Source organism: Pan troglodytes, chromosome 17 (assembly GCF_028858775.2).
Source record: "Pan troglodytes isolate AG18354 chromosome 17, NHGRI_mPanTro3-v2.0_pri, whole genome shotgun sequence".
In the NCBI taxonomy this organism is placed as follows: domain Eukaryota; kingdom Metazoa; phylum Chordata; class Mammalia; order Primates; family Hominidae; genus Pan; species Pan troglodytes.
The window spans coordinates 68,661,211-68,674,912 of record NC_072415.2 but is presented as its reverse complement, the minus strand read 5'-3'; the positions used below and the strand labels follow the sequence as shown (position 1 = coordinate 68,674,912).

Sequence of the window (13,702 nt, the reverse complement as noted above, 5' to 3'; positions counted from 1 at the left end):
ATTTAATAAAGGAATGTTGGGGTAAAACTGCTGGGTTAGGTGTAGCACTGGTTAATGTCCTACAGAGCAATAAACAATAACTTATAGGATTATCTTTTCTCCTAGATGGAAATTATTTGCATTTCTATTGGATAAAAACCTATAAATTAACATATACCTTCACTTTAAATCAGTAGTTATCATTGAGTGAAACAAAGTATATGACCCAAGATCATGCTTGGATGGGCCTTTGCCTTCATATGACATTGAAAAAAGATACTATTCATATCTTTGCCTTATTTCCAAGTATTGGAAAATTTTTCTTAATAGCACGTTGAGATTAGGGGTAGCATTTTTCATTTTGTATGCCACCCATCAGCACAGCACCATCTTAGGTACATAACATGCTCAATAGTGTCTGCTGAATTACGTGTTTATTTGTATCAAGAAGAAGAAGGCTTTTCAATTCCTCACCTAACGTAATCCATCATCCTCATCCCTGTTGCTTACTGTCCATCCTTGTTCATAGCTTTATGGGTTTTTTTTTTCCTAAAAATACTTAAACTAATAAGGATACTTTTCTTTCTTTATTGTCAGGTCAGCCCAAGCCAGAGGTAACTTGGTATAAGAATGGTCAGGCCATCGATGGGAGTGGCATTATTTCCAACTATGAATTCTTTGAGAATCAGTATATTCATGTGTTACATCTCTCTTGGTAAGTGGCTATACCCCTGTGGACTGTTTACTAATATCCCTATATTCTGTCATGTGCTGATTACTATGAGGTAAGGCCAAAAGATTGGCTCATATTTGCTTCTAGAGTCATAATTTTAGATGCCATTGGCAGGCATCAGCCAAAGCACCCAGCAATGATGATTTCCTGAGCTCTGCTCAGTAACTAATTATACTCCCCTAATTTGCTGCTGTCAATGGAGTTAACCTTTATCTAGAATTTTGTTCAAGGTGATCCAGCCATTGCCATCCATTAAATAAGCTTTTCATTTCATCTTGATCTCTCTGGAAAGTGAAGAAAGTGTGATAGGATCTCAGCATTATTGTCCAAACTTCCATGGGCAGGAAGAAGGAGAAGTGGCTGACTATGATCCCACAGCACCTTGGTGGTGGAGTTCAGGCTAGAAACCATACCCCCTGGCTTTATTTTAGGAAGTAGTATGGTCCAGTACAGTGATTTCGAATTTTTTTTTGTTCCTCCAAGAACTTTTGTTTGGATAAAACCAGGAAACTCAATAAGTAAAGGAGAGAAAATGAGAACTGCTCAGGGTGAAGCTGGGTAGGGGGTCTGTGCTTTTGATCCTCAATGCTACTAAATTGGTCACAGTGCCATTATGGGGCTCTGAGGAGCCTGAGGGTTCTTCAAAGCATGGTATGAAAATGACTGGTAGGCATGGGAGTGTGCTGATAGCATTGAGTCTGAGATTTAAAAAAAGACTTGTTGAGTTCCAGCTCTACCATCTTCTTGCTGTATGACCTTGGCCAGTTGCTTAACCTCTCTGAAACTCAATTTCATCATCTATAAAACAAAAGGCTGACAGAGTTAAAGAATGTAATGCTTGTAGAAGTTTCATTGTAGAGGAGTTGTTCATAAACACAAAAGCTTTCTTATCTCCTATCTAGTCCTTTGTTTAAAGTAACAGGCTGAGCATGGTGGTGGCTCATGCCTGCAATCTCAGCACTTTGGGAGGGTGAGGCAGGAGGATTGCTTGAGGCCAGGAGTTTGAGACAAGCCTGGGCAACACAGTGAGACTTCATCTCTACAAAAAAATTGAAAAATTAGCTGGGCGTGGTGGCTCGTGCCTGTAGTCCCAGTTGCTTGAGAGGCCAGGGTGGAAGAATTGCTTGAGCCCAGGAGTTTGAGGCTGCAGTGAGCTATGATTGCACCACTGCACTCCAGCGTGGGTGACAGAGTGAAATCCTGTCACAAAAATAAGTAAATATGTAAATAAATAATAAACATCAGACATCATTTTACCAAGGTTGAAATGCTTATCTGACTTACAGCATATCTAGCCTAACATTTGAGATACCCATTACTCATCTATTCTTTAATTCTTTAGATAATATTCTTCAGGCACCTACATATGCCAAGCATTTTGCTTAACGCTAGAGATGGAGGTAAATAACACAAACATTGTCCACACCCTTATAAAACGTCAACTCTGGTATGGATGATCAGTGGTGAACAAAGAAAGCCATTCTTCCCCTTACCACTCCAGTATACTTGGGAGACAGCCAGATTGGCATTTGCTGGCCCTTGACCATGACCTGGACTTTCCTACTTCTTCATTCCAACCTTGTCGAGGTCTCCCCTTCCTCGTCTTTATCCCATTCAGCTTAGAAACCACCTGTAAGGTTCACAGGTGAGATTCTAGTTACCCATGGGTTTGTCTAGCCTCAAACATTCTCTTCTCCTTTGATCTTGTTGCACAGGCCTCCCTTTTGGTGGTTATTCATTGCTCAGGATTGATGACAAGTTCAGTAGACTGTGGGCCTCACAATGGGAAGTAGCCCTCTCTGATTCACACAAACATCCCCTAGAGCCTGGCACAGTGCCTACAACATAAATATTTGTTGAAAGGATGGATGGAGACATCTATCTATCTATATCTCTCCCTTTCTCTGTCTATTGTTTTTGTGGTTGGTTTATCTAGATCAATGTTAGCAAACATTTTTCTAAAAGGGGCCAGATAGTAAGTATTTTAGCCTTTGCAGGCCAGATGCAAAAATAGGCCACAATTATTCAGGTCTGTCATAGATAATATGCTTTAAAAAAAAATAGCATAGTTGTGTACCAATAAAACTTTATTTACAAAAACAGGTGAGGGACCAGATTTGGCCTGCGGGCTATAGTTTGCCTACCCTGGTAAGATCCTTGAGGATCTACACACTGAACTTCTTTGTATGTTTCCCACCCTTGCTTATTTTCCTCTGAGCAATCAACACATATTTCCTGATTAATTTTAGTCTCACAGTAAACCAAAATATTATACCCACATTTTAGCCAGAAGAGAAGCTTGACATGTGTTAAGAATTGAGATTTGCTATTACTGTTTTATGTTCCATATACAGGATGAGGGTATAAAGGAATGGAGGAATAAGAAGCCCTTGAGGAAGCCCCAGAGGCAGGTGGGCAAGTCAAAGCAGAAGGTATACAAAGCAGAAGGAGAAACGTGGGGAGGGAACTTGCCCTGTGGAAGGTTCAGGGAGTCACCATTCCCTGCTCTGAGATCCAGCAGGGCAGTGGCTTTCCATGAAAATTGAAGATTTGACACAACAGAATCCACTCATTCCAAGCTCCTGGGCTGCCATTTTGAAAAATAGCCCGTCTACTAGGAAAAGTATTCAGTCGTAATGCAAGAAATGTTGGTAGAGCCCTGTAATAGATGTGGTCACGTTTTGCTGCTTAGCAGTAAGTATGCTGGGCACTAATGATCGTGGGAAGTTCTGACTTTTTATACCGGTAGTTCTGAATTCTAGCTGCCCGTTAGTATCACCTGGGGAGACTTTAAAACCCACTGATGCTTCGGCTTCGCGCTTGACCAATTAAATCGGAATCCCAGGTGATTCCAGTGTTTTGCCGAAACTGAGACACGCTCTACGTCCTAAGCATTCATCTGCAAAGGGATTTGACTTATACCAATATGTTAAATGCTGGTGAGGAAAATGAACGGTATTTTGTGCAAATGCCTTTCAAAGATTAAAAGTTAGTTGTTAGTTATAATATTAGTCTCAAAATTTCCTGCTATATACCGTCAACCACTGGATTAGCTCATAGCCCAAAGAAAAGTACTTGGCTTCACCTGCATTTGATCTTTGGGTCATTAAATCTGAGTTTGTAGATATTCGAAAGCTCCTGTTTCTGTGTTTCCCAAGGGCTTTTTTGGTTTAACAAATCTAATCTGCAGTTCTGCTTGGAGGCTAAGAGCCCTGCGATTTATGAATCTTTTGATTTTCTCTCTTTCCTCTATCTTCCCTGCATCCTGCATTCTTCTCCTCATGCTGTCCTCATCTCATGAACCTGGGCACTTCAGGCAAGTGAGACGGCGGGGAAGAGATTTATCATTGCTGTTGTAACCTTTACATTAACACGGGTCAAGTGTGCTTGGCAGGGAAGAGAAATGGAAAGCCAAGAAGGCATTCCCAGGGAAAGAAACATTAATAATCACATTATGGTATGCACTGTAGCTTGAAATAGAATTTTTTTTTCCCAAAAGATGTAGGAGTTGGGGAGTGTGGAGGAAAATGCAAATAGATGTTTTCTACCTCATAATGAAAGCAAATTGCAACGATGTGTATACAAACGGGGAATTGTGGTCTCTTATGAACATAATGTAAAGAAAGGCAGCAAAGCAACAGATAAAAATCTGTCCAGGAACCCGCACTTAGATATACCCCCTCCTCAGCAGGGAGGCCTCCTTTGATGGTTGCAATCACATGGCTGTGCTGAGAGCCAGCAGGAGGGAGGTGGAAGGAAGGGGAAGGGGGCGGAGGAAGCACCAGGAGCAGCAAAGCTCCGCCCCTGCCTGGGCTAAAGCGGGACAAAGCAGCATCTCTGCTGTCTCATCAACTCTGCCCTGGCATCGGCCAGGCTGGGGACAGGTCCATAGAGCACCGGGCAGGGACAATGACCAGGAGAATGGCACAGTCACCACAAGCCAATCAGCTCATGGAGTGTATACAGGGTTGAATAGTGTCCCCCAAATCCATGTCTGCCTGGAGCCTCAGAATGCGACCTTATTTAGAAATAGGATTTCTGCAGGTATAATTAGTGAAGGAGTTCATATTGGATTAGGTTGTTGGATTATTACAGAAAAGGGGTTCCAATCCAGACCCCAAGAGAGGGTTCTTGAACCTCACACAAGAAAGAATTTGGAGCAAGTTTATTAAGAAAGTAAAAGAATGGCAGAGCAGCGGTATAGGCTGCTCGCCTGAGTATACTTATTTATTGATTATATGCTAAACAAGAATTGGATAATTTATGTGTTTTCTGGGAAAAGGGCAGAGATTTCCTGGAACTGAGGGTGCCTCCTATTTTTAGATTATATAGGGTAACTTCTAAATGTTGCCATGGCATTGGTAAACTGTCATGGTGCTGGTGGGAGTGTCTTTTGGCATCTAACACATTATAATTAGCATATGAGCCATGTGGACGACCAGAGGTCACTTTCATTGCCATCTTGGTTTTCGTGGGCTTCGGCTACTTCTTCACTGCATCCTGATCTATCAGCAGGGTCTTCGTGACCTGTATCTTATGCCGACCTCCTGTATCATCCTGTGACTAAGAATGCCTAACCTCCTGGGAATGCAGCCCAGTAGGTCTCAGCCTTAGTTTACCCAGACCCTATTCAAGATGGAGTCATTCTGGTTCAAACACCTCTGACAGGGTGGGTCCTAATTCAATGACTGGCATACTTTTAAAAAGGGAAAACAGAGCCACAGAGACACACACAGAGAAAAAATGGCGGCAGAGAGACAGAGATTGGGGTGATGCAATGGCAAGCCGAGACATGCCAAAAATTGCCAGCAGCCACCAAAGGCTAGGAAGGGGCAAGAGAAGAGTCTTCCCTGGAACCTTTGAGGGACCATGGCTTGACGACAACTTGATTTTAGACATTTTGGACACATGAACTGTGAAAGAATAAATTTCTGTTGCTTTTTGCCACCCAGTTTGCGGTAGTTTGTTACACAGCCCTAGGAAGCTAATACATGGGGTAGCCAAGCAATCCCATAAAAAGAGGCAGGGCTTTTTGCCTACCTGGACATAAGCACTGGCCAGGTTTATCTGAGAATGCAGTGTTGGTTCCAGACACACCAGCTGAGTTCATCCAGACTACCCAGTGGGAGATGTCTAGGGACAAGGGGCAAAAACATTTTTTTCAACTCTGCCCCAAATTCACGATTGATTATTCAAGGATTTGAAGGGGAAATCAATAAGGTTTCCTGGGTCACTTGTGTTTTTCCCCCAGGGGACATTTGGTAATGTCTGGAAACATTTGGATTGTCCTGACAGGAGGGGGTGGGGTGCTACTGCATCTGGCGGGAGGAGGCCAAACCTGCTGTTGAACATTGGACAGTACACAGGTCAATCCCCACAGTCAGAATTCTCCGATCTAAGATGTCTGGAGCACCAAGGTTGAGCAACTTTAGCAAACTATCACAAAACTGGTGTGCTCTCGTAGAGCAGCAGTTTCTTAGTTATCATGGGTCTGTGGGCTGGCGGGCTGGTTCTCTGCTGGTTTTCCCTGGCTTTTTCATGCTCATTCATGCCACTCAAGTCCATTTACGGATTGGCTGGGCTGGAAGGTCCAGTGTGGTTTCCCTGACAGGCCCGGCAGTGGATATTGCTGTTGGCTAGGCCACCTTGCTCTCCTCCACATGGGCTCTCATCCCCCAGGAGGACGGCACTGGTTTCCTTACAGGGCAGTCTAAGGGCAGCATTCCAAGGTCACGGAGCTGCCGGGCCTCATGAGTTCCACCCAATATCATTTCTCTCACATTCTCTTGGCCAAAGCAAGTCACAGGCCAACCCACATTTAAGAAAAATAGACTCTACTTTTGAAGAGTGGCAAAGTCACATTGCAACAAGGTGTGCGTACTCACATGAGTGGAATTTGTAGCCAGATTTTGTAATCTGTATCTTCTATCTGTGGGAAATTTAATTGATCTTTTAAATCCTCTATTTGCACTTATCTTTATCCTTCTCAAAAAGCCACCTATGACTGCCCCTTGCCTATAATTTTTTTATCCTTTTTTTTTGAGATGGAGTCTTGCACTGTTGCCCAGGCTGGAGTGCAGTGGCAAGATCTGGGCTCACTGCAACCTCCACCTCCCAGGTTCAAGCAATTTTCCTGCCTCAGCCTTCCAAGTAGCTGGGGTTACAGGCACATGCCACCACGCCTGGCTAATTTTTGTATTTTTATTAGAGATGGGGTGTCACCATGTTGGCCAGGCTGGTCTCGAACTCCTGACCTCAGGTGATCTGCCCGCCTCGGCCTCCCAAAGTGCTGGGATTACAGGCATGAGCCGCCACTCTTGGACTGTTCTTAACCATTCATTTATCCAACAAACATTAAGAGCACTTAATATGCTCTAGAATCCAGTGCCAAGTAAGAGGAAGCAAAGTTCTCTATGATCCCACTCACAGTCCAGTGGGATCAGTCCAGTGGGACACAGTCCAGTGTCCAGGAAACAGACACTGAAATTTCAGAAACGGGTATTGAACCAGAGAGTGCTCACCCAGACACAAGGTTTTAAGCTGCTTTTGTTACACGTTTCATGCTTGCAACCCTGTTTGGATAGTTTTTCATTTTATTTTCCACTAGAACTCTAACATGCTATTAACTGTTGCACCTCACAGAGTGGATTGTTTTTAGAATGTGGACTCTGTGACTTCAGTAATGTGTCGGCATTCTCATTTATTTCTCATGTCCAGGCAGACAGACAGACCCTAGGAGCCGTGGGGTACAGTGTTACCTTCCTCAAGATACTCTGGTTTGAGAGCTCTTTGTAAGTGCTTGTCACCTGTGCCCTGGGGAGGACCATCAGCCTCTTTCTATACATAATCACCCAAGGAAACCTAAACCGTTTGCCAGACATCTGAAAAACATGAGTTGTTGTTCATGAATGAAACTGGGCAAATGAGTATAGGTGAATCACTTAAAGACACCCCCACTGGGGCCGGATGCGGTGACTCATGCCTGTAATCCCAGCACTTTGGGAGGCCGAGGCAGGCAGATCTCTTGAGGTCAGGAGTTCAAGACCAGCCTGGACAACATGGTGAAACCCTGTCTGTACTAAAAATACAAAAATTAGCTAAGCATGGTGGCGTGAGCCTGTAATCCCAGCTACTCGGGAGGCTGAGGCATGAGAATCACTTGAACCCGGGAGGCGGTGGTTGCAGTGAGCAGAGATCATGCCACTGCACTCTAGCCTGGGCAACAGAGCGAGATTCCGTCTCAAAAAAAAAAAAAAAAAATCCCCATTGCTGGAAGAAACACCTCAGAACACACAACCTGCTAATAGAATTGTCACCATCAACTTCGCTTACAAAGAACAGACAATCTTTTCCACTATTGACAGCCAGGGTCCAAAGATCTGGGTTTAAATCCCAGATCTATAAGCTGTATCATCCTGGGCAAATTATTTAACTTTTCTATGTCTCAGTTTTCTCATCTGTAAAAATGGGGATAATAATAGCACCTGCCTAATAGGGTTGTTGTGGGGATTAAATCAACACATGCAAAGAATTTTGAATACTCAATACATAATAGCTATTTCAGGTGCCTTAAACATGCTCCCCACCCCAAACTATAATTTTGGAACTGATTAAAATAGGAGAGTTTGGAGGTAAGAAAGGCAGCATTTTTCCCCTCTGCTATTTCGCTTTTGGAGGGTAAAAAAAATGTAGTTAACGTGATTGTTCAAGGAATCATCAGGTAGAAATAAAGATGACTGAATCTTGCTATGTCTTGGCTAAGATGGAAATGCATTTCATCCAAGGTTGGAAAGCGTTTTGTGAACTTCATGTTCCTGTGAGCTTAAGTAGGTCTAACAAATCTTAAGGATGACTGGTAGAACTTTCCGACACCTGGAAGGCGTCTGTGTTCCTGACACAGGGCTGAGGCAGGTTCCCGTGGCATTCTCCCTGAATGAATTCAGCAGGCACGCATCAGGGCCATGACTCAGACCATGCCTGGAGCCCTGCTTGAATGAGTTCCGGGGGTCTGACAAGGAACTCCCGGTTAGTCCTCGGGTGATAGGTCCCTTCTGAGAATCCACTGCTTGTCATCACATTCTGGTGGTGACTTTAGTAGTTAAGTGTCTCAGAAGAGTGAATGGTTATAGGCCAGTTTCTGGGACACTCACTCACCTTTTCCTGGGGACGGGACTTGGGTGGCTGCTCCCACCACGGTGCAGACTCCTCAGGGCAAATCATGCTAGTCAGGTGACAGGTGACAGGTTGATCCAAGAGCCCCTCCCAAGACTTTGGGACAGTCAGGGAAAGGTGCACCAATCACTAGAAGTTGGACACGTTCTGAAAGTACTGTCACTGAAAACTGTCACTGTCACGTTCTGAAACTGTCACTCCATTGACACCTTCTGAGAACTGAGCAGACCAGGCACATTAGGGAAGTTCTTGGAGTCAGCCCTACCTTGTAATCACAGAATTAGAGGCAGACACATCTGGAAAGATTGAAAAGATGCAGTGTCTTGCTCATGTAGAAATCATGATGTGTTAGTGCTGGGGAACAGTTGACCAACTCCCTCTAAGGTAAAGCTCATAAAGAAATTACCTGACAAGGGGAGATGGCTAGTTATGGACAGAGCTGAAACTAATCAGGCCCTGTGAGTCCCGGGAAGGGCTTTGCCCCGACTCTGTAGCGAGAGGGCAGGACTGAGAAAGGGGTTCAGTTTGGCAGCGTAAGTCTCTGTCCTGACCAGCCCAGCCTATTTCTCCTCCTCATGCACTCAGCTGAGGGCCTCTCATGACAGCCCCAAGGCCTCCCTGCCTCTGCCAGGTCCTGCCTGGGAGCCTCTCCTGCCCCTGCCTCCTGAGTTCTCCATGAACCACTGTGTGACTTGGACCTCACGCCCCTCCCCGTCTGCCTCCAGGCTCCATCACCTGGAATTCCTGCTTTGTCTTCTCCCAAGCACATGCTCCCACTCACTTTTTCTGAATCCCACAATGCTGAGCCAGTCTCAGTACATTCCATGATACACCAGGCTACACCTCAGTGGAGTCCCCCTCATATGGGAGAGGAGCTGACGCTCTGGATCCTCCAGGACTCCCTTCAGGCCACACCCCACACCTGGGCCCCAGGTGAACCTGAGAATGGGTGAGAATGGGCGTGGTCCGTGAGAGGGGTTAAGCCCTGGGATGGTCCCTCAGACCCTGCCTGTCATAGTCAGCTTGAGCTACCCTACCAAAATACCATAGTGTGGGTGGCCTAAACAACAGAAGTTTCTTTCTCACCGTCCTGGAGGCTGGAAGTCCAAGATTGAGGTGCCAGCATGGTTAGGTTCTGGTAAGGGCCCTCTTCCTGGTTTGCAGAAGCTGCCTTCTCACTATGTTCTCACATGGGACAGAGAGAAAGAGAGAGAGTGCAAGCTCTCTCGTATCTCTTCTAAGGGCACTAATCCTGTCATGAGGGCCCCACCCTTGTGACCTCATCTAAACCATATCACCTCCCAAAGGCCCTGCCTCCAAATACCATCACATTGTGGGTTAGGGCTTCAACATATGACTTGGTGGGGGACATAATTCAGTAGCTAGCACAGCTCCAAATATGGAAGTGTTCTGGCTATATACAGGGCCAGACTAAGATGAGCCAGTGGGGGTGGACAGGGACCCACTGGTTCAGAATCAGAAATCTGCAGCACTCTCTGAGAGTGTAAGTAGACACACTAAGTATCATAAGTAGATACTCAGCTCTCAAGCCAGACTACCCAGGTCCAATTCTTGGCCTCATCTCTTACTTGGGCAGGTTGCTTAACCTCTGTCTGCCACGATTTCCGTATCTGTAAAATAGGAATGATTACAGTATCTACTTTGCAGGGTTGGGTGAAGATTAAATGAGATAATACACATAAGGAAACTTTTTGAACAGTGCTGGTACTCAACAAATGCTAAGTAAATGCTCATTCTTTCTGCCCTGAGATCTCCTGTGTATTGTTAGACACAGCCATTCTTTGTTTTTGTTTTTTCTTTTGAGTTGGAGTCTCACTCTGTCACCCAGGCTGGAATGCAGTGGCACAATCTCAGCTCACTGCAACCTCCACCTCCCAGGTTCAAGCAATTCTCCTGCCTCAGCCTCCTGAGTAGCTGGGATTACAGGTCCCCACCACCACACCTGACTAAATTTTTTTGTATTTTAGTAGAGACGGGGTTTCACCATGTTGCCCAGGCTGGTCTCAAACTCTTGACCTCAAGTGATCCACCTGCCTCGGCCTCTCAAAGTGCTGGGATTACAGGCATGAGCCACTGCACCGGGCCAATTTTTTTTTTTTAATTAGCTTGGGGTGGTGGCACACACCTGAGGCCCCAGCTTCTTGGGAGGCTGAGGTAGGAGAACTGGTTGGGCCTGGGGAGTTGAGGCTGCAGTGAGCCATGATCACACCACTGCACTCCAGTCTGGGCAAAAAAATGAGACCCTGTCTCAAAAGCAAGCAAACAAACAAACAAACAAACGATTTGTGGGAGGAATTAACACAACGCATCCAGGGGTTCTGTTCTTCACTGAGTCTTGCCTCAAGGGCAGCAGGCAAAAGAGCCATTCCACATACAGCCATCTGAACTGGGGGAAATGATTTGAATGAACTGTGGCTTCTTGGTGGTCAGAGGCTCTGTTGCTGAATCCTTAGGGGACTGGGTGAGCAGAATAATCTAACAGGCCTCCCACAGCTGCTGTAGGAGAAGGCCCTGTTGTCAGTAGCTCTGGTCACCATTTGAACTGCAGGGTGTCAGTGACTGCTCCCTTTCTGTCCTTGTCACTTCCTGTTCCCTGCGGCGGCTGCTGCAGCAGCCAGATGGAGATTCTTCTCCTGTTGGAGCTGCTCCTTGACAGCCCTAATGAGGCTGCTCCCTTGGCCCTGTGCAGGGTGCCCTGCTTGCCCGTCTGCCTGCCAGTGGCTGCCTCTGCTCACCAGTGGGCACCAGGAGGTGGCAGCCAGGCAGAGGCATCATGAGATGGTCAGATCAAGGAGATAGAGAGGGACACAGGACACAGCCAGCACCGAGGCCCTGACAACAGAACGGCAGACGAAGGGAAGCCACTGACTTGTGACGGGTTTCTTCCCTGACTACAGGTCTCTGAGCCTGCTTTTGGGAGAGAAATTCTCAGACCTGGTTTTGCTCATTCCCCCTTTCTGGGTCCAGCAATTCATTTTTTAAGAAGGAAAACCAACTCTTAACAGCCACACAGTGCATGCGGGGGCAGCTTGCCAGTCATTGAGTAGGGAACTCAGATCAAATTGAGCAGCTAGTGGAGTGACACCTGATGTTTTCCTGAGAATTTAATAAGGGGACCTTTACCCTTGATGGAAACGTTGGAGTCACCAAGCTGGAAGTGACTTCAAGATGTTGCCGCTCAGAGCCTGGTCTTGGACCACCAGCATCAGCATCCCCTGGGAGCTTGTTAGAATGGCAAAATCCCAGCTCCCTCTCCAGACCAGCCAATCAGAACCTGCATTTTAATGACATCCCAAGTGATTCGTGTGCATTTTTAACACAGGAGAAACCCTGCTGTAAGGCTTAGGCTTAGCCCACTCCTGGCTATACATTACCTCTGGGGAACTTTAAAAAAGTATTGATGCTTATATCCCACCCCTAAAAAATTCTGTTTTAATTGGTCAAATCCAACTGGTCTAGTCCACTGCCTACACCCTATAGGTCACCCAAGGCCCAGAGAGATCACAGGACCCATCCAAAGTAACACAATGGGTTAGGAACAAAGCTAGGGTTAGAACCCCAAAATTCTGTTTCCCAGGGCCCCCGAGTCCATTATGTTAATCACTGCATCTCATCCTACCAGTGCCATCCTCCCAAACAAAATCTATTAAGATGTATCCTGGAATATAATTCAAAAAGGAGTGATCATAAGGACTTCATTCAAAAATAAGGATTCATGGAGGGCCTACTATATGCCGGGGATTGTTCTAGACCCTAAGGATACAGCAGCAAATACTGGAGTCCCTGATCTCATGGGAAAGGGATCGCAAGAGGAGCCAGACATTTAACACACCAGGAACTATGTAATGGGTCAGGTGAAAAAAGATAAAGCAGCACGAGGGAGGGAAGGCGCATGACGGTGGGAAGGTCTCTCTGGTGAGGGGCTCTGAGCACAGGGGTGAAAGTACAGAGCGGGAGGTGATGTGGTTATTACCTGGGGAAGGCAGGTTCTCTTCACCTTCTGTGACTCCCACGTCAGCTCATTGCTTGTAGGCCATGGCACATGGTCATGACTTTGGATTTGATTTGGAGTGAGATGGAGACGCATAAGAGGGTTTCTGAACAGAGATGTGATGACATTTTCTGGCTAAGTGTAAAAGGATGACTCTTATCTCAGGGATGTGAATGTATCCTCTGGAGAAGACTCAGGGCACAGATGGGGACTGCAAGCAACCATCGCGGTAATTCAGATGAGACAGTGGTGCCTCCACCCAGGACGGTCCTGCAGAAGGTGGGAGGAAGCGGCCAGGTTCTGAGTGTGTCTGACAGGAGCTGCTGTTGGACTGGATGCTGGACGTGAAAGGGGAGTGAAAGACGGACTCCAGGATTTTTGGGCTGAGCAATTGGTAGAATGGAATTGCAGTTTTGTGGAGACAAGAAGCAGGTTTGGATAAGGACATCCACAGTTTGGCTTGGGGCGTGCTGGGTGTTTGATGAATTAGCAGAGCTCTGGGCCTCTGTGGCTAGGGACATTTGTGCTGCTGAGAGCTGGGGCTGCCGGCCATGGCTTGTCTAATGGAGCATTCATCTTAGTCCTGATCCCAAGATGATGGGCCTTTCAGAGAATAGATTTACAGTTTAAACTTAAGATTGTTTTGGTTTATTGTCACAATGCTCCTTAAGATTTCTGGGACATTATGCTCGCTTGGTGACCTATTAGGTGCTGGGGGTGGAAATTGTTTCTGGATAACTTTGAGTTTTCTTTTAATAAGAAGGGTCAGTCATCTATTAACTAAGCGTGGTGGTAGTAATGCCATA

At 45.9% G+C, this 13,702-nt stretch overlaps 1 protein-coding gene across 5 annotated transcripts in view; it reads left to right on the top strand.

The window, feature by feature from the left end:
* ALPK2 (alpha kinase 2) overlaps window positions 1-13,702 on the top strand; it is a 148,230-nt gene that overhangs the window by 20,278 nt on the left and 114,250 nt on the right. For all 5 annotated transcript variants that reach the window (XR_010151955.1, XR_010151954.1, XM_016933807.4 and 2 more), the window contains one exon: window positions 577-694. Coding sequence is in view for 3 of the 5 variants with exons in the window: in XM_016933807.4 (XP_016789296.3) it covers window positions 577-694 (118 nt within the window). In the remaining 2 variants the exon portion in view is untranslated. The remainder of the gene's footprint in view (window positions 1-576; window positions 695-13,702) is intronic.